The sequence below is a fragment of the Hippopotamus amphibius genome, chromosome 2, assembly GCF_030028045.1.
Source record: "Hippopotamus amphibius kiboko isolate mHipAmp2 chromosome 2, mHipAmp2.hap2, whole genome shotgun sequence".
Lineage (NCBI taxonomy): Eukaryota > Metazoa > Chordata > Mammalia > Artiodactyla > Hippopotamidae > Hippopotamus > Hippopotamus amphibius.
The window spans coordinates 110085634-110110538 of NC_080187.1; the positions used below are offsets into that span (position 1 = coordinate 110085634).

Consider the following 24905-nt stretch of genomic DNA (forward strand, 5'->3'; position numbering starts at 1 on the left):
CGGGCGCGGGAGGCACGTCAGGGAACGGAGCGGCGGCCCCCGGTCCCGGCCCCCAGCCGCCCGCGCGCCCCGCCCGCCGCAGGCGCGTCCCTCCGGCAGGGGGCGCCGGCGCCGGCCTCGCTCTGCCCATCGGGGCGGGCGAGCCTGGGACCCTGCCTCCCTGCTCGCCCGCGGTCCGCCCCCTGCGCTCGTCCCGGCGGCCGGAGCCGAGCGGCGCATCCCGGCCGGGAGAGGAGGCGGACCGCGAGTTCCTCGAAAGGGACCAGCTCGCCGAGTGCCCGCGAGAAAGGGCAGCGGACGCGCGGCCGACAGGAGTGGTGGCGCCTGGACCCCGCGCCGCGCCGGTGCCCGCGCCCCGGCCCCCACGGCCCCCACGGCCCGCGGCATGGCCCGGGGCTTGGCGCTGCCGTTGCTGTGCGTCCCAGCCGTCTGGGCGGCCGCCGCTCTCCTGCTCTGCGTGTCCGGGACCTCAGGTAGGAGCCGCCGGCCCCCGCCCGCCGGGGCGCTCCTCCTGCGTGCGCGCGCGGGGGGCTCGCGGCTCGCGCGTGCGTCCCTGCCTTGGCGATTCTGCCCGGGCCGCCTCGCCGGCGCCGGTGCTCCCGGGCGGGGGGCGCCTGGCGAGGCCCCTCCGCGCCCGCCTCGGTCCCGCTTCCCTGTCCGCGCCCCGCCGCCCGGGGCTGCTTTCAATAAGGCGCGCTCTGGGGACGGCTAAGTGTTTCCAGAGGCCGGGGCGGGTGGCGCCGGCGCCCGCGGGGAGACCCTCGCCGGGGGTTTCTGAGGGTCGTGAGTGTGAATGCGGTGGGGCCCCGGATCCGCAGAGGTGTCCCAGGTCCTCGGGACCTTGACTCGGCCCTGCTTCCTGAGGTTATCTTCCAGGGCTCCTGGCCCGCGGCACCCCCGTCTGCGCCGAGATCGCCCCAGGGTGGGCGCCGCGGTGGGACGAGGCTCAGGGGAGGGGGCTCCCGAACCCCGCCGCTTGGTTGAAAGGGGAATTGGCTTCCCTTTTGTTAGCCCCTCCCCCACCTCCGGGAGGTGGCCGGAGCGTCGTTTCCTGTGCCTGGGGTCGGGGGTCCCCGGGAGCCCTTTCGGCTGCTGGGGACCTGGCCTCCTCCGGAGGGGCGGGCCCGGCTCCCGGATGGCGTTTTCCTCGAGGGTCGCGCTCTGTTGGGCTGCGTGGACCCCGGGGCGCGCAAGAGCTGCTGCCAGGTTCGGGGGGAGCTTGGGGGACCAGCCTAGGGGGCCACGCCGTCCGGATCTCCGGGGGCACCCCTGGCCTGCGCCCGCCTCCAGATTCCCTCACCCTGCGGCGGCGGGGGAGGGCGAGGGGGCCTCCAGGTTTGGAGGCTTGAGGGGGTTCGCCTCACGTCCCAGAAATGCGTGAGCCGCGCCTTACACGTAAGTGGGTCTCAGTTTCTCCACGCCATGCATTCCCCCGCCTCCCCCATTTCTGCAGAAAGATGAGAAGTAGGCTACAGGCGCAAGAAGGGGGCTCAGCTCTTCTCGTACTCTGCTGCCAACTGCGCGCCCCAGGGACCCGTCCTCCGATTCGGGGATGCTGGGCAACCTTTCCTGGGGGGGCGTTTGAGTTTAAGCAGGAGCCGATTACGTCACACATCCCTGGTTACTTGATTTGGGAAAAGGGTTTGCATTTATGTCGCTGTCCCTTAAAGCATAAGCCGCTCAGGGTGCACGGTGCAATGGTAAGTAAACCAGACCTTCTAAGTCAGCCTGTGGGGTTTTAACAACATCCCTGTGGATTTCTGCACCCGACACCCCGCTAGAATCCCTCTTCCCTTTCCAGTCAGGGGGTGCATTTGCTGTGCTGTGGAAGGGGGAAGAGAGGGTTTAAGCCGGAGACTCGGCATGCGGTTGCACAGCGTTTGCGTGGTGGCCGCTCGGGGGTTAATTGCCCTGCAAAACCCTACCTCGCAAACCTGTGGCAGGGGGTGGGGTGGGGGTGCGGTTTTAGTTGCATTTGCCAGGGAAGAGTTGGAGATGGGTGACTTGAGAAAGGTGATGTGTCTGTTGCTTAAATAAAGGTTGCAACTAGACTGGAAAGTTGCTCACATTTTGGACAGAGTAGTTTAAACATTGCCGTGGTTTCTAGTCGAGTTTAAGAAATCTCTGAGGAACAAAGCAATCCAGTATCATTTTCATTAATTTTTGAACCCTGCGTGGAGGTAATTTTCTTTTCCCAGTGAAATAATAGTATTCTCTATAGGGGAGGGAGTAGGGAAGCTGTTTATAAATTCTCTTCCCTCTGGAGTGCTAGGTTAGCTGGAAATTCAAAGAATATGACCATACTCAAAATATGAATACAATTTTATGATTACAGGAGATTCGAGTGTTTGGCATCTTTTCTGCTGTAAAGAGGAATCCCTGTAATTTGAGTGTATTTTATACACAAAACATTAAGTTATTCTGTAAAGACATGGAAAGTTTATTCTAAAAAGATGTATAAGTTCTATATTTTTATAGAAGGCTCTGTTCCTTAAGGAGACAAATACCTGATTTGGAACCATGTGCCCCACCTGGGTAGGATAGGCTGGGAGTTTTGGGGTCCCTCCACCCCGATTTTGACAGTGCAGTGTTTGCTTCTGGCCCAGATCCCTGGAGTGGTGGTGGTAATAAATAATGATAGTGATCCATTTGGAAGTAAGTAAATGAAAACATCTCAAATAAGAAGACTTTGTGGAAAAAGAAAAGTTTTTATATACTATATAGTAAGGCAACATGTTTTTCTTATTATGGCTGTGTACCAAGCAAAGAAGAAGCACACATTTGAAAGTTTTCAGCATTTAATAGCGGGAGCAAGTTTAACCCTCACGTCTACTTGATAAAAATGCCATCTGGAGACAAGAACCACCACTGACCCTGTGTGACATTCAGGGTGAGCTGCTATACTAAACTGTTTATAAAAATGGCGATAGGTGATCTAGGGGCTCCAGTCAGTGAGGCTGAACTCTTGATTAGTAAAGCAAGTCATAGAAAACTTACAAGACATCTGCTTAATATTTTGCAAGCAGAAAAGCAACATGGGTTTAAAAAGGTGCATTTACCAGGAGTGGTTCTCGATGAGAGTGATATGCAGTTTTATGAGGCAATGTGAAATAACATTTCTATTTTTATTGTTAAACCGTTTTTCTGTTGTTTGGGCAAAATACAGCTGTAATTATTGTTTGTATAACACTCGCTGTTATGGTGTGATTTGTAGTAAATTACTTGTTCCCTGTGAATGTTTTGTCTCTTTAGCCTTGGTTTAACCTCTGAGACATTTAAGCCTGGCAGAGTTTGGGTTTAAAGCCTATCCTTTGGAATCTTTCTCTAAGATCAATGGAATAGAAATGCAGGAGTAGGGGAATAGCCCGTCTGACAGGTACGGAAGATTAATCCCCTAAAGGGGGATTTTTAAAGCAAGATTTCAGCTGGAGAAGTGGCACTCCTTTAAAATGCATTCCACAGGAGGCCAGGATGTGGAAAGTTATAATTATCATTGAAATGGGAACTGGGTGTGAAAGGCTTGCCCTCCCTAATCTGCAGAACTCTGGCCAGCCTGATTAAGTATAGGAAATTTGTGTATTCTGTAACTGTTTTTCCCAGGGAGAGGTGTAATCATACAATTCTGAGTTGTAGTCAGGGAAAAGAAAGTGGGCTACTAAGTGTTATCCGCATCCAAGGTTTAACTAAAATGTTTATTGATGTCAGGGGCCTTTTGGTGTTTATCTGGACCATTCCCTGGGAACCTGGAGGGGGACCGATGGCATCCTGCGGTTACCACCTGAAGAAGGGCTGGGCTGGGAAGCTTTGGGTTTACCCTGCTGTGCCCCACGGGGAGCTCCTTATGGGCTGTGACATGGTTCTGTTCATGGTAAAGAAAGTTGTCATTAAGATATTTCCTTCTTTGGGGACCCTGTGGTGACTGCCAGGTGGGCTCCATGAATACCACGTGTGGAAGGTGTCGAAGCAAAGTAACCAAGGAGCTTTGCTTTGCAGAGGAGGTGTTACTGGTTAAATCTGGATTTTACTTGGCCATTTCATAAAAGGACAATTGGGCTGAAAGGACTGGTTTTGAAAACATCGCTTCTCAGTGACTCTTTGGGTTCTTTGGTTTTGTATTGTTGGACTGCATCACTGTAACAGAAATACTAGTAGTTCGGTGGGGAGTGCGGGCTTCTTGAGTTTTGAAGTAAAAATCTAAGCAACAAAAGTAGCTCTGGCCTACTAATTATGGCTGTAACTGGCTGGGCTTTGTACCAGCCTCCTTCTTCTAGTATATATTTATTTGATTTTGCCGAGGAGCTTGCCAAGTTGGAAATAAGGGCGGGACAGCTCTGCTTGCATGTGCTGTTGTCATAAAATATGTCTGGGGCGTGATCTGTTTAAAATCATATTAACAGAGTGGCCAAGGAATTGTTGAACACTGTTGGGAAGGCTTTTCAAAAACAAGGAATTGTGTTAGTGTGGTTTGTACCATTTTGGGGATTTCTGTTTTTTTTTTTTCCCCCCAAGTTATATCTCTGAAAGAACCAAAAAATCAAAAGGCAAAGGGAAGGAAATAATTACAGAAAAATTTAGCCTAATTAGACTAAGTGGCTTGTCCTCTGGAAAGTTTTCAGTTCCAGTGGGATGTGGTGTGTGTGTCTTTGTCATTGGAATGAGCTTCAGTAAGCACTCTGTCACTTTCGAGATGTTATCTGGGGAGAATGTGGCTGCTTCTTCAAATCCTCCTGGAGTGGGGGAGGGTTCCCCCACGTCGGAAATGCTCCCAGCCTAATAGTTTCCACACCCCAGTGCCCTCCTGGAGGGCTAGTTAACCCAGGGTGCACTTCAATGACAGAAATCCTCATTGTAGACTTGTGCTGTGTAGTATAGTAGCCACTAGGCACATGTAGCTATTTAGATTAAAATTAATTAAACTGAACAAATGAAAGATTCACTTCTTCCACCACGAGCTGCATTTCAGTGGCCGCATGTGGCTGGTGACTCGAATGGCCCAGGTACATAGAGGACACTTCCAGCATTGCAGGAAGCTGTCGGCCACGACTCCTGTTTGTCCGAGCTCTGTGTGTTGGTCACTGTTGCTTTCAGGAACGTCTTGTGGAGTCCAGAACCAAGGAGGGGCTTCACCTTGTTTGTTTAGAGTTCTGTTTGTTGACTGTGGGAGATTTGAAGGCAAAAATGAACTGGATTGACTCCAGTGCGTGGAACCAGAGAGCCCTGCCCCAGGAGGGGCTTAGCAGAGGTGTGAGGAACAAGGCAGCAAAACATGTGCTTGCATACCACACTGTGCTGATATGGGGGAAATGTTAGTTTTAAAGAATTCGCATGCGAGGGGCTAGACAAGATGATGCGAACACGTGTGTGCACACACGTATGTGCGCGCGTGTGTTTGGGAGGGGACACACCATGGCTTCAGTGCCATTAAAGAAGCACGTGAAATGGCGGCAGTGACGACTGTTTACTCGAATTAAGCCTTCTGACGTAATGGGAGATCTTCAAGTGGTGAAAGGAAACAGAGGTCACAAGAAAAAGGTTTACAGTGCAGATTCAAGGAATCCCAGCAAAAGAAAGGTGGAGGGAAACCTGCCCGCTTACCCGTTGGGTCCCCTGCGCTATGCCAGGCACCTTGGGGGCGTGCAAAAGCAGCTTCCCCCGTGGGGGACGAAATCACAGTGGGGGAGGCAGAGGGAGTGGGGAGATGACATCTGGGGACATGCTCATGGACGAATTCACCGTCCAGTCTGCACGGAGTCTTGCGTGCATCAGCTAAGATTTGCCAAAGGCTTCCCGGAGCGAGTAAGTAGACCTGTGATAACGCCTGATAGCGGCCAACCCTCGCGAGATCTTCTCGTTTACCTCCAGTCACCGCCACGTGGGACGCCGTGGAACGTGTTTGTGGAATGTGTTTGCAGAGGGGAAGGGGCTGAGGGAGAAGGCGGATGTGGGAAGAGGCAGTAGGTATCTAGAGCAGCCAAAGCACCATCCTCAGAGAAAGGGAAATCCTGTGGAGTCGAGTGTGAAGATCTTAGCTCCCAGGCAAATGCAGGATGTGAGGCGGAAAGCACGGCAGGGCAGGGGATGCGGAGCTGCAGTCACCTTTTTGGAGGATAATTTGGCAGCAGCGGGGGGTGGTGATGGGGAGGCTAAGGGGTTAGTGCTTGCACCCAAGAAAGGAGGTGCTGGAAGAATCAAGGGGCTTGGTCTTGGATTTGTTGGGGGAATTCCCAGAAAAGGTCCTGCTAGAGGAGCATCCTGGGAGGCAGAGGGAAAAGTCCAGTCATTCCTTAGGGGTCTGGAGGATTGACGCATACCACCTTTTGGCTCCTGGCAGCCTATGCGCGTTGGGAAGGAGAATGAGTAGGAGCTGGGGGACGCTGAGGGATTGAGTGAGAACAGAAGAGATCCATCTAAAATAGGGAGCAGCCCCCAAATGAACGGTAAGCGGGGTGTAGGAAGGGAGTGTGGGGCTACAGACCGAGAATGCTTTCTGGCACAAACTGCTGGGTCACATTTGGTTAAGTGTCCACCTTGCTGTGCTCTTGTAGGATGTTATTTTATGTTTCCAACTCTTATAGAACATTTGGAAATAACATTTGGAAATTGGGAATTTTCCTCCTGACGGCGAAGTAATCCCGAGGTCATCATAGTCCTTGTATAACATTGGATACGTTTTTAGAGCAGCTGAAAGTCTACAGGCGGGGGTGGTGGGGTTGGGGGGGAGGGGGAGCTCTTGCTTAAGTGAACAAGAGAGGTTGGAGGGAGGGCGGGCGTGGAGGGACTGGCTGGTTGTGCATCTGCTTAGTTTGCAAAAAGAAACACAGAAAGGAGAAACCTTAGAAAGTGACATTGGTTACATCAGATCTTTTTAAAATTAAGGTAAAATATGCATAAAATAGACCTTTTCAACCATCTTGAAGTGTATAATTCACTAGCACTAAGTGTCTTCACATTGTTATACCACCGTCATCACCATCCATCTCCAGAGCTGTTCCCATCCCCCAGAAAGAAACTCTGCCCTGGTTAAACAGCAACTCCCCATTCCCTCTTCCAGCCCTGGTAGTCACCATTCCACTTTTTGTCTCCATGAATTTGACTACTGTAGGAATCTCGAATAAATGGAATTATATGGTATTTGTCCTTTTGTAACTGGCTTCGTCCACTTAACGTAGTCTTTTCAAGGTTCATCCATATTGGTAACTTGTCAGTACTTTTTTTTTTTAAGGCTGAATAATATTCCATTATACACATACACACACACACACACACACACACACACACACACACACACACACTATACGTATACCACATTTTGTTTCTCCATTTTTTCCAACTGTTGGCGGACATTGGAGTTGTTTCCACCTTTTGGCTCTTGTGAATAGTGCTGTCATGAGCATGGGTGTACAAATGTCTATTAAAGTTCCTGCTTTCAGGTCTTTGGGATGTATACCCAGAAGTTGACTTGCTGGATCATTTGGTCATTCTATGTTTAATTTTTTGAGTAACCACCATACTGTCAACGTAAGTTATTTTCTGTTTTATTGATAATGGCCACCATAATGAGTGTGAAGTAGTATCTCATTGTAATTTTGATTTGCATTTGTCTGATGATTAGTGGTATTGAGCATATTTTCATGTCATTTGTATATAGTTCATGGCCATTTATATATCTTCTTTGAAGATATTTCTGTTCAGATCCTTTGCCCATTTTTTAATCAGGTTGTTTGGGTTGTCTTGGTTGAGTTGTAGCTGTTCCATACATTCTAGATATTAACTCCTAATCAGATATATGATTTGCACATATTTTCTCTCATTCTGTGGTTGCCTTTGCACTCTATTGATAATATTCTTTGATGCACAAAAGTTTTTAATTTTAATGAATCAGTTTATTTTGTTTTGTTTTGTTTTACCTGTGCTTTTGGTGTCATATCCAAGAAATTGTTAAGTCCAATGTCATGAAGCTTTTCCAGTATGCTTTTTTCCTAAAAGTTGATAGTTTTAGCTTTTGTTTAGGTCTTTGATCCATTTTGAGTTAATTTTTGTAGATGGTGTAAGGTAAGGGTTCAGCTGCATTTTTTTCGAATGTGGACATACAGTTTTTTTGCACCCTTTGTTGAAAAGACTGTTCTTTATTCATTGAATAGTCTTGGTGTCCTTGTCATTTGCTACATATGTGGAGTTTATTTCTGGGCTCTCTAGTCTATTCCATTGGATGCCAGTGCTTTGATTATTGCAGCTTTGTAGTATGTTTTGAGATCAGGAAGTATGAGTGCTTTGACTTTGTTTTCTTTTTCTAGATTGGTTTGGCTATTTGTAATCCCTTGAAATTCCATATGAATTTTAGGATGGGTTTTCTGTTTCCACAAAAAGTGTCACCAGGATGTTGATAAAGATTGCACTGAATCTGTACATTGCTTTAGATAGTAGGAACATCTTAACAAGTCATCTAGTCCACAAACACAAGCTGCCTTTCCATTTATTTAGATGCTCTTTAATTTCTTTCAACAATGTTTAGTAGTTTTCAGTGTACAAGTCTCACTCACTCGATTAAATTTATTCCTAGTATTTTATTCTAGTATTTTATTCTTTTTGATGCTTTTGTGAATGGAAATGCTTTCTTAATTTACTTTTCAGATTGATTTTTGTCAGTGTATAGACTTGCAGCTGATTTTTGCCTGTTGATTTTGTATCCTGCAAATTTGATTAATTTGTTTAGGAGCTCAAATAAGAATTTTTGTGTATTGATTTGTAAGATCATGCCATCTATGAACAGAGATAATCTATCTTCCTTCCTCTCTTTCTTTCTTTCTTTCTTTCTTTCTTTCTTTCTTTCTTTCTTTCTTTCTTTCTTTTTCTTTCTTTCTTTCATTTTTGGCTGCCTTTATTTCTTTTTAAATTTTTGCTCTGTCTAGGACTTCCAATATTATGTTTAATAGAAATGGTGAAAGTGGATATCCTTGTCTTGTTCCTGATCTTAGAGAAAAAGCTTTCAGTTTTTTTTTTGCCATTGAGTATGTTAGCTGTGTGCTTGTCATATATGACCTTTACTATGTTAAGATAGTTTCCTTCTATTCTTAGTTCATTCTCATATATTTTTTGTATAGTTTTGACCTTTGGAATAAGTTAATGTTCTACATGTTCAAAAAATAAAGTTAAATCACTGAAAATGGCAGGAAATGAAAATTGAATGCAAACAAATATGTCCAACTTTAAAAGAAACCTAGTTCAAGTGAATGTGGACCTAATACTTTGACCTGTATGTCTTCGGTCTAGATGAAAAACAAGGCAAAACAAAACCTGAAAACAAATCTTGTACTTTTAGTAGGTTTGTTTTTCATAGCAGTGTGGATGTAACAGTTCTGAAGTTTTTTGTGAACTGTGGGATCGGTGCGTTGATAGCATTAGAGTCAGGGTTCCCACTGTGGAAGAAGGGAGATACAAGAAAGGAATGAGGGAAGACAAGGAAGAACCCAGAGGGTTGGAGTGGAACCTGAAGAGATTAGTGTAACTTATATGTACACACATTTATATATATGTATAAAATAATGTGAAGATTATAAACTCACAATTCACAAAATAGATTTTTTTCTATACATAACAGTTATTTCTAGCACCTCATTAGCAGTTAGCACTCTTGGGGCCCAGATATTGGTTTCTAAATACTGTTACACATTTAGGAACATTTAGAATACCATGGAGAAATGACTGATTATGGGGCCAGGACAGGGGAAAATACAAGGCGAGCCAGGAGCGTAATCTTGTGATAGAAAGTAAGTGATCAGAAATAATGGGAACATATCAGATGTACAGGTGCCAGCTTGGAGGCATCCCAGTGGTCAAATCTCGGACAAGTTAAACATAATATAAATAAGGACAGTGTGGATTATACATGGGACAAAATAGGAATCTATGTCAACATTGATAAGTAAATAAGTATAATTGCTCCTCTGTATCTCGGATTCAACCAACCATGGATCAAAAATATTTAAAAAATTCCAGAAAGATCCAAAAGGCAGAATTTGAATTTGTTTCACACTGGCAACTATTTACATAATATTTACACTGTATTTACAGCTATTTACATAACATTTGCATTGTTTTAGGTGTTATAAGTCATCTAGAGATGATTTAAAGTATACAGGAGGATGTGCGTAGGTAATATGCAAAACACTGTTGCCATTTTATATAAGGGACTTGAGCATCCTTGGATTTTGGTATCTGCAGGGGGTGGGGAGGGTAGTGAGTTGGTCTTGGAACAATCCCCCACAAATACTGCGGGACAACTATATAGTTAAATACATGCATTATTTTCCTAGGACTGCTATAACAAAGTACCACAAACTGGGTGACTTAAAACAACAAAAATTGATTTCCTCACAGTTTTGGAGCCTGCGAGTCTAGAATCAAGGTGTCAGCAGTCCATGCCTCCTCCGAGGCCCTGAGGGAGAATCCTTTTTTGCCTCTTTCAGTTCCTGGTGGCTCCCATTGTTCCTTGGCTGGTGGCTGCATTGCTCCAATCTCTACTCCATCCTCACATGCCCTTCTTCCCTAGTTGTCTCTCTTTGTCCCTTCCTCTTCTTATAAGGACTGCAGTCATTGGATTTAGGCCCACTTTAGATCCACGATGATTTCATCTTGAGATCTTTAACTCATTACTTCTGCAAAAACTATTATCAAATAGGGTCACATTTGACGTTCTGGATGGATATGAATTTAAGCCACTACAGTACATAAATGAACAGAAGAGAGAGTGAACAGAGGGCACTTCCATGCAGTAAAATGCCAGCTAATAAAACTGAGGTGACTTTAAAAAAATGACGTTTTGCATCAATAATTGTGCAGATGGATTTGGGCGAGAGTCTTCAGCGAATGTTGAATGCAGTTAAATGGGAGTAGGGAATGTCCATGGCTTGATGTATTTCCCCACAGAGCCCTTATTTGCAAGGGAACAGTTAGGGACTACAGACTGGAGAAAGCAGATGTCATCTAACCAGGTGACCCGGGCTCACAACACCACTCTGGGCAGGTGGACATTGTCCTTCCAACAGGGACACTGATTAGCCTGCATCCCAGCTGGGGCTGCAGAACCTGAGTCTGCTGGTGACAAAACTCAGCAAGGCCAGACAGAGGGGCATTTTATTAAACAACTGACCTGCAGTGGAAAACCTCAGTGTTGTGAAGGAAAAAAACAGCCAAGGAAGAGGTCCAGCTTAAAGGAGACAATAAGAGGAGACAAGTAAACGCAGAGTATGATTCTGGGCACGACTGGGTTCGAATGAAATGTGTACATCATTGGAACCTTTGATGAAATTGGAATATGGGGGTAAATTATTTAAAAATGTCGTCAAAGTTCACTTTCCTGAGTTTGTTGATTGTACAGAGTTTCTGTAAGAGCACACTTTCGGTGTTGGAAAGTATGAAGTATATGCTCAGTGCTGCTTGATAAAGAGCATAATGTCTGCAGCCTGCTCTCAGGTAGTTCAGAACAAAAGCACAGTGTGAGGGGGGCTTCCCTGGGGGCGCAGTGGCTAAGAATCCACCCACCACTGCAGGGGACATGGGTTCGATCCCTGGTCTGGTCCCACATGCCGCGGAGCAGCTGAGACCGTGCGCCACAACTATTGAAGTCCGCACACCTGGAGCCCGTGCTCTGCAACAAGAGAAGCCACCACAATGACAAGCCCGTGCATTGCAACAAAGAGTAGCCCCTGCTTGTCACAACTAGAGAAAGCCCGCATGCAGCAATAAAGACCCAACGCAGCTGTAAATAAATAAGTTTATTAAAGGAAAACACACACAGTGTGAGTATGGAGAGAGAATGATGAAGTATGTGGGGTGAAATGTGAAAAGTTAGTGAATCTGGGTAATGACCTTGGGGAAGTTTCATGCATCAATCTTCCAGCTTTTGGGTAAATTTGATATTACTTCAAAGTAAAGGACTAAAATCATATTAATTGAATCAAATATGTGACTGTAGCCAGTGGAATCAGTAGAGTTGAGCATATTTTCTTAGGAGGAAGACTCAAATGGTTATAACTTTATGGAAAATTGTGTGGGACCTCAACCAGGGATGGGGTGGGGCAGGCTCCACATGCCTTTCGGGCCAGACAGCGTTTCATCAGGGAACGAAAGTCTTAGTCCAGTTTCTGGATCTCCAGAAGTTCAACATGTTTTTCCTTAGCCTTTTATTACAGAAAACTTCAAACATATGTAAAATTAGACTAGTACAGGGAACCTGTATATATTTTTCACCCAGCTTCAACACTTACCACGTTCATTTCATTTCACTTCATTTCATTTCATTTCGGCCCACTTAATGGGTCCTGGACAGCTTTAATTTTTCCCTTGTAAATACCTCAGTGAATGGTAAGAACTGTTTTCCACATCATCTCTCTACTGTTATCACAGGCAATTGTCACTTGATACCCAGGCCCTGCCCAACTTTCCCGGCTTCCTGGAAAGTGGCCATTTACATGGATTTGTTTGCAGTGGGATGCAGGCAAGATGTGCCCATAAACCATGCTTTCCACCATCAAGACGGCTTTCAGCCAGGGGGAGTCCCATGGGATCTGAGGTTCTGAATTCCTGCAGGTACAGGCGCTGCTTCTCTGCATTCTCAAGGCTACACTCTGTGCAGCAGGTACCTGCACAGAGCCGGGTCCTGGTGCGGAGGCCCGGGTACCACCCTTGGAGGGGTGAAGTGTGTAGTGTGTGTGGGGGACACAGGAGGGCCCCACTGAGCTGTGTCGAATCCCGCCCTTCATTCTGGACCCCCTTTTGTCGTGGTGCTCCTATGACTGCCTCCGGGAGAAATGCCCTGCAGAGGCCAGGGCACAGGGGGAGCCGTTCTCAGAGCCCCCGGCTTATTCACACAGAGATGGTTAAGGTGTAGAGAGGGAGGAAGGAAGACATGTTAGCTCTCAGGTGTGTGCTGTCCCCCCACCCCCCCTTTCAACAACAACACAGCACAAGACTCAGTTTTGTGCTTCCTGGTTTGACGTCCCACTTGAAAATTCGGACTGTGGGTTGGAGAGACTGTGTTTTCCAAACATAGGACAGGTGCGGGAGTCTGAATCCAGAATCCAGAATAAAGAAAATAAATGTTCCGATTTAAAAGAGGGACACAGAGTACCACAGGCAGTTTGCAGAAGAACAAATACAAAAGGCCAAAAACTTAAGTTTGGCCTTAGGATTCAAGAACATGCAAATTATAAGGCAGTTTATCCCAGTGTTCTTTGGACTGAGCTTTGCCTGAGGTCAGAAGTGGGTAATAAGGTGCGAGTCGTTAGTGATGCGAGGAGGGTGGCATGGTGGTGTGTAAGTTACCGCTTTAAAGGCAGTGTGACGTTTAAAATACACATATTCTGTGGCCTGCTCTAACAAAAAGTACATGCACACCTGGAAGGCATGCTGTTCACTGCTGCACCATTTCTAATAGTGAAACGTTGGAAACATCGAGGTATCTTTTAAAGGGAGCCAAGTAATCTGACCGGCACCATGTCTCAGCTGTGGATTACTGTACAGCAGTTAAAATGAAGACGAGAACCTGTGGATGCCAGTGGAGAGAGATTTCAAGAGAGATTCTGGGAAGGGAGAATATCAAGTTGCAAAGGGATATGTGCTGCATGGGATTGATCTACAAATCCCACCTCCCTCCCCCACTTCTATGGACGTAACAGTCTCCGGAATAAGGTCTCCAATCTACACGTCAGACTGACTACAGTGGTTACCCTGGGGGGAGATGGGAAGACATCATAGGAATCTTCAGGATCTTTGATTCCATTATATCTCTTGTGCTAGGGATTACTTTACTGGATCCTGTCTTTAAGCTCCTGGGGGACAGCATGGTTTTTTTGTTTTTTGTTTTTCTGATATGCAAATTTTAAGCTCTTTATTGGAGTATAATTGCTTTACACTGTTGTGCCAGTTTCTGCTGTACAACAAAGTGAATCAGCTGTATTTATACATATATCCCCATATTCCCTCCCTCTTGAGCCTCCCTCCCTCCCACCCTCCCCATCCCACCCCTGTAAGTCATCGCCCATCATCGAGTTGATCTCCCTGTGTTATGCAGCAACTTCCCACTAGCTATCTATTTTGTGTTTGGTAGTGTATATATGTCAATACTACCCTCTCACTTGGTCCCAGCTTCCCCTTCGCCCACCACCCAGTGTCTCAAGGGGGACGTGTTTATATCTACACATTTAGATACATTAGCAGGAACTGTTGCACAGTTACTTCCTCTCTCCCATCATCTTTCTCTTTGCTTTGTAAAAAGTCCCTGTCAAGCTCTTGCCAGAGGGGAAGGTGAAGGAAAAACATGGAAAGTCAATATGTTGAGGAGATTGTGGAAGTTCGTAAGTGATTCATAAGCTCTTCAGGGGTGCAGCTGGATCCTTGGGTTTTCTTTGAAAGGGTAAAGAAATGCAAGGTTTGGAGATGCGGGAAATTCTGGTCAGCTAGTTCTCTGGGTTGTCAGATTCTCTGGGCTTTACAAATGTTCAATCCAAATTCCATTCTGAACGTATTTGACATTTTTAGAGCTGTCACGAAGAATCCCCCCAAAGTTGCTTCATGCCAGCCCAGTGGGTGTCAGTGGGCATCTTTGGGTTAGCTTGTTTTGATGCAGATGTGAGCAGCCATCTCTGTTTAAGCCTAGAATCCTAAGTTTGCTCTGAGTGCTTTTGAAATATTTTTCCTTGTGTAAATGCCCACAAGAATCAGGATTTTCTTGATATTCTGAAACTAAAGCAAAACATAAGAAATCTAAAAGGATGTTGAGGTGGAAATATGATTGGAAACGTACATTTTCAAGTTCTTATGGTTATTAAGATGAAGTTCATTGCTCTCACTTAATGACTTTATTGTAAAGAGAATATTACACAGTTAAAAGTTGAATAGTGTTTCCCCTCAAAAGGTATATAGTATTGGAGTCCTAACCCCTAGTACTTCAGAATGTGACCTTATTTGGAGAGAGTGTCTTTACAGATGTAACCAAGTTAAATTGAGGTGACTTGTGGGGGCCCTAATCCAGTATAACTGGTGTCCTTATAAAAAGGGGAAATTTGGACACAGGGCCAGACATACCCAGAGGGAAGACCACATGAGGACACAGGGAGAAGGTGGCTGTCTGCAAGCCAAGGAGAGAGCCCTCAGGAGAAGCAACCCTGCCCACACCCTGATCTCAGACTTCCAGCCTCCAGGACTGCAGGAAGATGAATGTCTGTGGGGTAAGCCCCCCAGCTTGCGGTGCTCTGTTAAGGCAGCCCAAGCAGACTCATACACACACATCTGCACTTCCCTGCATGCTAATCAAGTACCATTTCCTATTGATTTTCTTTTCAGAGCATCCGCATAGGAATTTATTTGATAAAAATGTTCCACTGCTAGCAGACGCTTCTATTGATGAGCCCATCACATGTGGGGTGGTAGCTAACTGGCTTGACCCCACGACTGGTTAGTATTGCGGTCAGAAGTCAAGAGTCACCAGGCGCAGCATGGGCTGTGGTCAGGGTGCCCCTCTGTGCCTATGGCCTGACTCAGGTGAGTCCCTTGGCATCAGAGGGCAAGTCCACTTCCTGGAAAGCTTGTCGTCTAGGGCTGCTGCTCTGGACAGTACTGTGGCCAGGCCCGTGTGGCCTCTGGAGCACCTCTGTGCCACCAATCCTGTGTCCAAGCCTGCTCTGTGGACGTCACTGGGCCCTTTCACCCTCCTCCAGCTGCTTGCCTAGCTCTCAAAAGAGCTTTGGTGGGGGTCTCCTGGAGGTCAGAGCAGAGAGAAGTGGCCTGTTGAGGCCCTGAGATGCCAGGCACCCATCCTTTGTTTCCCTTGGGGGAGCCTGGGTAACAACGAAAACAAAATCCAACGAAAGCACACATCCTTGGGCGCCGGGATGGTGTGGCTGTCAGCATGTGTGATTTATCTGGCCTGGAAACCTTTGAAGCAGGAGGCAGTTGGACTCCTGGAAGGCTGGCCCCATGGGGAGGCCCTGGAAGTGCCAAATGGAGAGGAAAGAGCAGGTGGGTCCAGAGGGCTGGTGAGGGAGGGAGCTCTTGGAAGTGCATTTTTCTGTCCTTCACATCAGAGGCTTCTTCCTTCACCTTTGTCTTGTTGCAGAGCACAGGGGTAGCTCTGGAGGCAGCAGGAAGATCCTGTGGACAGAAAAAGGCATTGACTTTGTGCTGACCCTGAGTTTGGCAAGGGGGACCCCCAGCCAGCTCCCCAGTAGTTTTTTGGAGACCCCGGGCATGGGAGCAGGGGAACGAGGCCAGCTGCTTCCTGGAGAGGCACCTGGTGTAGGCCCCGTTGGGTGTTGGAGATAGGGGTACACGTGGAGCCATGCAGAGGATGGGAGTAAGAGATGAGCACATGTAGGGCGGCAGCCTGTACCAAGTGGCTGCTGGGGCTTCAGACTGGAAGGCAGCTTCATGAGGAGCCCAGAGGATGCTTTTTTGAATGGCAACAAGATGTGTACCTCTGATACAACCTTCTGATTGTATCAGTAATGGTCAAGCACTTAATTGTTTCATTGTTAATATTCAGCTAACTTTTTTGACATATATATGTACTAGTTTTCCTTCACTATTTGCTAAATTCTGTATGTCTTTCTCATTCTATTTTGGAAGAGGGAAAACCCTTTGTTTCGCAAAGCAGAGCCCAGGCACAATCACCTCTAATTAGCGAAGTGTTTTAGAGTTCAGATAAGGTTCACTTACTTTTTTTTTTTTTTTTTTTGCGCGACTCTAAACTTTGAGCCCATTTTTCTTTCTTTTAAAAAAATAATAATTAAGAAAAAACCCCAAGATTGTCATGTTTCTTCTAGTTGACTAACCACAGATTTCCATGGGGTCTAAAAGCCAAGCTGATTCAAAACAAAACAAAACAAAAGGAAAGAAGGAAAGCCAAGTATAGGTATAAATTGATCTGCCTGGGATTAAGTTTTTAGAAGTGCTCTTTATAATTACTTTTTTCCCCAGCGGTGGAATGGGGCCTGCCCTGAGTTTTGGGTGTGTGTGTGGGGTGTGGGATGTCCTCATGGTATTGAGGGAACTTTGGCTTGGGCTCAATTATCTATTTATAATTGCAAGTATTTATTCAAAAAATCACTATGTGAAAACGCCCACGAAAAAATACTACGTACTTTTTGTCTTTTCTGTAGGCAAATACTTAAAAGAGGGCCCTCCTGGCGTTGGGGGGTGACTCAGAGGGACTTCATGTAGCTTCCTCTGGGTTGTTTTCATTTTATTTTATTTTATTTTTAATTAAAACAAGATTTTTTTTTTTGGCCATGCCTCGCAGCATGACCAGGGATCAAACCTGTGCCCCTGCAGTGGGAGTGCAGGGTCCTAACCACTGGACCTCCAGGGAATTCCCTTTTGTCAGTTTAAATCAGGGTGATGCCTTTATTCTTCTTGATTAAGTAATAATCAAGAAAAACAAAAACAAAAAACCTGGTAACAAATGCTGATGATTTGAAAAACAAAACGGAGAAGGGTGTGAAATGAAAAGCCCCTCTCACTTCTCCTCCCTGCCCCCCCCCCACTCTCTCCCCCTCCAAGTTCCCAGATAAACTCGGCCCACAGTCTTTGTACTCCATTCCAGACATTTCCTAGGCTCACGTGCCTGTCTGTGCATCTCTTTTGTTTATTATTTTTAAGAACTGTGGTAAAATGCATATAACATAAAACTAACCATTTTAAGTGCTCGGTTCAGTGGCATTTTTGTACATGCACTGTGTTGTGCAACCATCACCTCTATCTAGTTGCAGAACATTTCCATCACTCCCAGAGGAAACCCCCTACATTAGCAGTGACTCCTCAGTCCCCTCCCCCAGCCTCTTGCAACCACTAATCTACTTACTGTCTCTCTGGATTTGCCTATTCTGGAAATTTCATATAAATAGAATCATACATTATGTAGTCTTTGTATCTGGCTTCTTTCACTGAGCATAATGTTTCCAAGGTTCATCCATGTTGTAGCATCCTTGATTTGTTTTTATATACGGTGAACTTGTACTGTACATACTGCACTGAGGTTTGCTGTTTTGACATAACAATAGTTCTTACACATTTTTCCATCTTAGTGCATGCCACGTACCTCATTTTTTTAAACCTTTGCTAACATCTGTTGTTTGGATACACATTTATTTCACTGGTCTCCTATGGATGGATACTTCTGATTTTTAGCTATTACAGAAAACAATAAACAAAACAGGGAACATCTGTACATACATTTTTTGTTCCTCTATACTGTGTATCGGTAGAGTCAGTTCCCAGAAGTGATTTTTTTTTTTGGTCCAAAATATTGATAGAGATTTTTGATAGATTTTACAAGGTTGTGCTTCCAGAAGGTGGCAGCAATTTATGTGGCAGCAAAAGTGTGTGAACTTCTCTGGTTTATCCAAGCCCTGACCAACTCCGGAAATTATCAGCCACTTTAATCTTAGTAAATCTGCAACAGAGAAATGGAATGTTAATTCTTTGTTTTAAAAATCGTCCATGAGGCTGAATGTTTTCGTAAGTCATTTGCTTATTTTTGTTGGGGGGGGGGGATAAATATTTGCTTTCTCTACTAATTTTCTACTAGTTGTTGTCAGTTGTTTCACTGAGTTCTGGGACTGTTTAGCTCTATTCCAGATTGTATGAAAATATTTTTTTCTCAGGTTATCCTTTGATGTTGCTTATGATTGTTTCCATGCAGAAAGTTTTATTGAGTCAAGCTAAGCTAGCTTTTATTTTATGTAATTTGAGTGTTGTGTCAGACACTGGAATCTTTTTACATTCCAAGATTATTTGAAAAAATTAACCTTTTTGTGGGGAGTTTTGTGACTTAATTTTTATGGTTAAATCTTTCATTCACATGGAATTTAGATCCAACGTTAGTTGTTCTCCTCAGAGAAATGAGTTGCCCTGAGTTCTTTTATTGAATAATAAATAAATTCCTTTTCAGTCATTGGAAAGGCACCTTTTGTCTGCTCAGTGTTATGGCCGGATCATTCACTGTCTGTCCTGCTTTTAATTAATTACCATCTTTATAAATTTTAATATTTGGTAAGATTAGTCTGTCCCTTTGCAAATTTCCCCCAAAACTTTCCTGGCTAGTCACACTTAGTTTCCTACATGAGTCTTAGAACAATTTTATTATAAATAAGGCAAGTTCTTAAGGGTATAAATTTTCCTATGAGTGTAGCTTTGGCTAGAACTTTTAGATTGTGTTATGTGTTGTATAATGTTTTAGTTGTTATTTTCCAGATAGTCTTTAATCTCAATTTTTATTTTCTCTGCGATTCAGAAGTTAAGAAGAACATTGAATACTTCTAGGGACTTATTTTCTAGCTGCATTGCATTTTGTTTATAGAGAGCATGTGGTCTGCTTTATTTTGGTGTTGAGAATTTGATGTTTTTTAATGGCTTAAAATACAGTTATTGTTCATTACATACAGTGGGAACTTAGATGTAGTCTCATTTTAGAGCAACCTCATTGATTATGTAATTTCATTTTTCTTTATCTTTACTTAGTTTTTGTTTTCTTTATTTGCCTAAGGCAGAGAGGTGAATTCAGTGTCCTGTGCTATCATTTCTGTCTATCTCTCTGATTTTGCTTCAGTTTTTGTGTTTAGGTTACTATGATATTCGCTACATATATTCATGAAAGTGCCTCATTGAGGATTGTACCCTTAAAATTTAAAAGTGTCCCTTTTGCTTTTGGCTTCTAATGAAATGATGTATATTAATATAATGTAGTTCTTTTTGTTCCTAATTATGGCATTTGTCTAGTACGCCTTTGTTTCTGAAGATTTTTCTGCTTCCTCGTTGTTTGGTTTTGGATAGATATTTTACATATTGATATAATGGGTAGCTTTATTTGGGTTTTGATCCAGATTATCTTTTTCTTCTAGAGAATATGTTTTCCTCAGTTTTATTTATTGAGATACGGCCTTAAATCTGTTGTCTTTTTTGGGTTATATTTTCCATTTCTATTTCCCTTTTCTCTCCCTTTTGTTTGATTTGTTTTCTTTGACTTTTTTGTAACACACCTATCTAAATCCAAGCTACTAGAAGGTAAAAAAATATAAAAGAAGGGCAAAGATCTACCAGGAAAATATTATGAATTCTTGAAATTGAGTAATTTTACCAGTTTGTGCCCCAGTAATGACTGATCTGTTTCCATTTTTCTTGGGACCTATTGTGCAAATTAATGAAGTCTTCCTTTATTTTAGTTCATTTTCATCTCTTTTACTTTTGAATATGTTTTTTGTTTGCTGTATTCTCTGGGACACCACTCGTGGGTGTATGGTGTCCCAGCTTCTGTAGTCAGCAGCTCTACCCTTTTTCTCCTTGACGCCCTCTGGGTGATTTTCAACTTTGCCCATGAGTTAGACTCACTGATGGAGCTCTTCATTCATCTATAGTGAGATCCACGTCACATACACACGCTTCCAGTGACTCTAATGAGAATCTCTGCTTTTCTGGGGAGGCTGAAAATATAGTGCTTGCGTTTCCCTCTCCCTGCTTAGGTTCTGATTAAACTGGCTGGGGTGTGGCTGGGGTATCCAGATTGTTTGTACAGCTTCCAGTTAAACCTTATGCCCTGATGGGCTTGCCCAGGGAGGCCGTCTACTCTCAGAGCAAACCATCTGGACGATTCCTCAGTCTCAGGATCATTTCTCAGTGCTTGTTTTGGGTCAGGGTCTGCTCTATGCTCTTTAGAAGAATTGTCCCATGAAATCTTCAGAACAATCTGCGAGGAGAGGTGCTATGATCACTCCCTTTTATAGATGAGGAAACTGAGGCCGAGAGAGGCAGTGTGACCTGCCCCGAGTCACGCCTGTGGGGTGGCAGGGTCCAGATCCAGCTCTCTGGGGCTGCTTTTCATGACTGGGCTCTTCCACCTGCAGGAAGCCCACTGACCTCTCCCCCTTCACCCACCCTGGGTTAGTGGGCAGCCAGGGTGGGAGTGTGGCCCACCTTGCTTCCTACGTGTGGCCTCCACAGCAGCCTCATGGTGCGTCAAGGGTGTGTCAGTGATTGTACCTCTGGGATTTTACACTGAAAGAAGAATTTACCACCTACCTTTCCCAGGAGAAGGGGACATGCCACTCCACGCGGGGCCACAAAGGGAGGCACTGATTGGTCAGGAGGCGGAGGCAGAAGTGAGGGGAGAGGCAAGGCCAGGTAAACAGCTTAGGACTGGTTAGTTGGAGTAATTCTGGTGGGCTTTGGGACCTGGAGGCTGTACCCAGGTGTCTGGTACCTGGCCTTGGGGTGATTTAGGGCAGGAGTACTAGCTTCGTGTGTGTGTGTGTGTGTGTGTGTGTGTGTGTGAGAGAGAGAGAAAGAGAGAGTCAGATAAAGGAGGGGGTGGGCGTGTGGGCTCTGCATGTGGAAGATGTGCCCCCACCCCACCCCGTGAGCCCTTTGCTGTCCCTAAAAATTGGCTGGGCCTGGGAGAGGCAGGCTCTGCTTCGTCATCCAGGCCACTGTATTCAGAGCATCAAGAATACAGCAAATAAGAAACTGTGGTTAATACAGTTTGCCCCGTGATGAGCGGGTGCCAGACAGACAATTACAGATGCTCACACACAGTGAGGATCAGTGGAGGCTGGGCGCTGGACCCCCTCGGCCCCCAGCATCTTGCCCCCCCGGCAGCAGTCCTCCTGTAGCGGGTGGGTCAGCGAGGACTTTTCTTGCAGGCAGGCCACCCAGTCACACTTCACTGTGGGGTCGTTTAGGATTTGGATAAGTGTCCAGATGTGACTGAGGACAGAGACCACCAAGTGACTTCAAGATCCAGGTTTCCCCATAATCCAAAAAGATACATGTACCATAATGTTCATTGCAACACTATTTACAACAGCCAGGACATGGAAGCAACCTAAATGCCCATCAACAGATGAATGGATACAGATGTGGCACATATATACAATGGAATATGACTCAGCCATAAAAAGGAATGAAATTGAAATATTTGTAGTGAGGTAGATGGACCTAGAGTCTGTCATACAGAGTGAGGTAAGTCAGAAAGAGAAAAACAAATACCATATGCTAATGCATATATATGGAATCTAAAACAATGGTACTGATGAACCCAGTGGCAGGGCAAGAATAAAGATGCAAATGTAGAGAACAGACTTGAGGACATGGGGCGGGGGGGAAGTGCACGAAGGGGAATCTGGGACGAAGTGAGAGAGTAGCATTGACATACATACACTACCAAATGTAAACTAGATGGCTAGTGGGAAGCTGCTGCATAACACAGGGACATCAACTCGATGATGGGTGATGACTTAGAGGGCTGGGATAGGGAGGGTGGGAGAGAGTCGTGGGAGGGAGGGGATATGGGGATACATGTATAAATACAGCTGATTCACTTTGTCGTACAGCAGAAACTGGCACAACAGTGGAAAGCAATTATACTGCAATAAAGAGCTTAAAAAATATTTAAAAACAAAAAAATCCAGGTTTCCAAGAGTCTCAAGCTGCCCTCACTCAGACGTCCCCGAGGGTCACTTTCTGGGGTGGGAGTGTGACCTCTAACCCTGCCCTGGGAGGAGAGTCCTGTCTAGGACACAGTGGATGTTGATGCAACAGTTATGGTCCGAAAAGGATGACTTTGCTCTGTTAGGCTGAACCTGGCCTGTGAGATGGGGCAAGAGAGCCATTTTACCAACTTCAGTGACATGGTACTCTTTTTAAGAAAAATTTACTGTTTTTCACATTTTAAAACTGTGGTGAAATACCCATAGCATGAAGTTTACCGTCTTTTTAAAAAATCTCTTTATTGGAATATAATTGCTTTACAAGTTTACTTAACACCCTTTTAAAGTGCACAGTTCAGTGGCATTCAGTACAGTCACATCATTGTGTCACCATCAGCTTCATCCAGCTCCAGAACTTTCTCATCTCACACAACTAAAACTGTCCCCATCAAACACTAACTGCCCCCCGCCCCGGCCCCTGGCACCCACCATTCTACTTTCTTGCTCTAGGAATTTGACTACTCTGAGTATCTCATCTAAGTGGACTCATACAGTACCTGTCCTTTTGTACCTGGTTTATTTAATTTAGCATAAGTCCCTCAAAGTAATCTAGATATCACACTTGATCTTTTATAAAGGTAGGTGGATTTCTACATCTTGCAGAAGTGATGACCAGTCGCCATGATGGTGACTTTTAGTTTGAAAATTCACCCACTGTCATATGTTTTAAATCCTTGTTGGAAAGACAGATACGGGCTGTGTTCGTTGGCGTAGCAAGTTAGTCGCAGGGTGCATGGCAGCCAAGTTACTTGTTTCTCATAGAGAAGAAAAGCCTTTCTCCGGGGCCCTCTGGGTGGCTTTTCTGCCCAGGGATCCGTCCCTGCTGAACCCAGAGTGATGTCCACTTCAGGATCTGGCCCCCAAATTCTGTGGAATGAATAATTTCAGCAATCTAGATTTCATTTCTGACCAGCACTCCTAATATAGCATCACTGTTATTTCAAGTTTGAGTTTCTGTGGATTACCTGTTTGTAGATTTGCTGCCTTCCAAGAAACTTAGTTCTGTGTGTGCAGTTGGGGTCAGGGAATAATCATGGAGAGGGAATTGGGAATTGAGGCTTGTGCAGAAACGAGGCCTAAGTTTGAGAAGTGGGTATTTATGCCAGGCTCCAAAAGCAAGCAAGTGTATGCAGGTGCGCACCGACCAGAGGCCCAGAGCATCTCCGGAGACCTGGCTCAGGGAGCCCACCTGCCCTGGGTGAGGGTGGAGCATACCTGGGGTGAGGGGGCTTTGGTCTCATTTGTGGAAGGCTGTGTCTTGGGGAAATGCGTTCCTGTGTCAGTTAATGTCTGCAAGATGAAGAGATGTTAGGTGCTACGAGGGTGTTCTTTTCCAGAAAACCAGAACCCCGTGGCAGGGATTGCCTCAGTGTGGTGCCTGGACCAGCAGCACCTGGGAACACATTAGGAATGTGAGTTCTTGGACCTGCCCCAGAACCTCCCGAATCGGAAACTCTCAGTTGGGGCTCAGCAGTCTGTGTGTTAACAAGCCCTCCAGGGGATTCTGAAGCATGCAAAAGTTTGAGAACCACCAGTTGTGATTCCTGTAGTGGGCCTGGGCCTGGGGCAGGCTGGCAGAGGCCACTAGCCTTGAGGGTGTCACTCAGCACCAAGGGATTAAAACCAATGTCACCTTCCTTCTGCTCTTTCCTCCTTCTCCTTTTCCACCTCAGGGACCGGGCAGTCCTCAGCCTGACTGCAGAATTCCTAGTGTTGGGGATGGGACAAAGAAGAAAGGAAGGGATGCTCTATGGTCAGCACCTACCACAGAGGATCAAAGCCCCCACCCCAAGATGTCCCTGAGGGCATGGAATGTCCACAGTGCAGGTGGGCAGCAAGGCAGTGGTTTGGGGAGAACTGAAAGGGATTAGTGATCAGTCAGTACGGCTAAGATGGATTGCAGGGGAAAATTACGGGTGTCAGCATATGTTGGGTCAAAGTGTGGCCTGCAGTGGGAATGTGTGAAAGCAGAGCCTCCTGCAAAATTCAGGGGAGAGGAAGGCACCCGCTTACCCTGAGGCCGTCCTCCACTCGCTCAGTGGGAGTCACATAGGGCAGTTCATCTGACACTTTGGCCACCTACAGAGCCCTGGTGTCCCTCCATCTCTGTGTCCACAGGGGCCTGACTCTCCCAAATCAGAAGGGTATAGCTGTTGGATACATACAGTGCAGAAAATGTGCTTCTTTGTATGTATGTCATTAACGAGCCACAAATTTATAAGTGCTTTGGTAAAATCATAGGTCAGGGTTAAAGTATCAAAGTCACTACTGTCAGCTTGAAATAAATGATAAGACATTGGTTACTTAGGAAGAATATCATATTTGTGGTCCTCCCATGTGCCGTCTTCAATGCTTTTAGTGTAAATTTTA

General features: G+C 45.5%; 1 protein-coding gene across 1 annotated transcript in view; it reads left to right on the forward strand.

The window, feature by feature from the left end:
• Positions 1–203: 203 nt before the first annotated feature.
• The window catches only part of ROR2 (receptor tyrosine kinase like orphan receptor 2), a 227147-nt gene continuing 202445 nt past the window's right edge, over positions 204–24905 (forward strand). The window contains exon 1 of the mRNA XM_057725268.1: positions 204–473. Within this exon, the coding sequence (XP_057581251.1) occupies positions 386–473 (88 nt within the window). The 5' untranslated portion in view covers positions 204–385. The remainder of the gene's footprint in view (positions 474–24905) is intronic.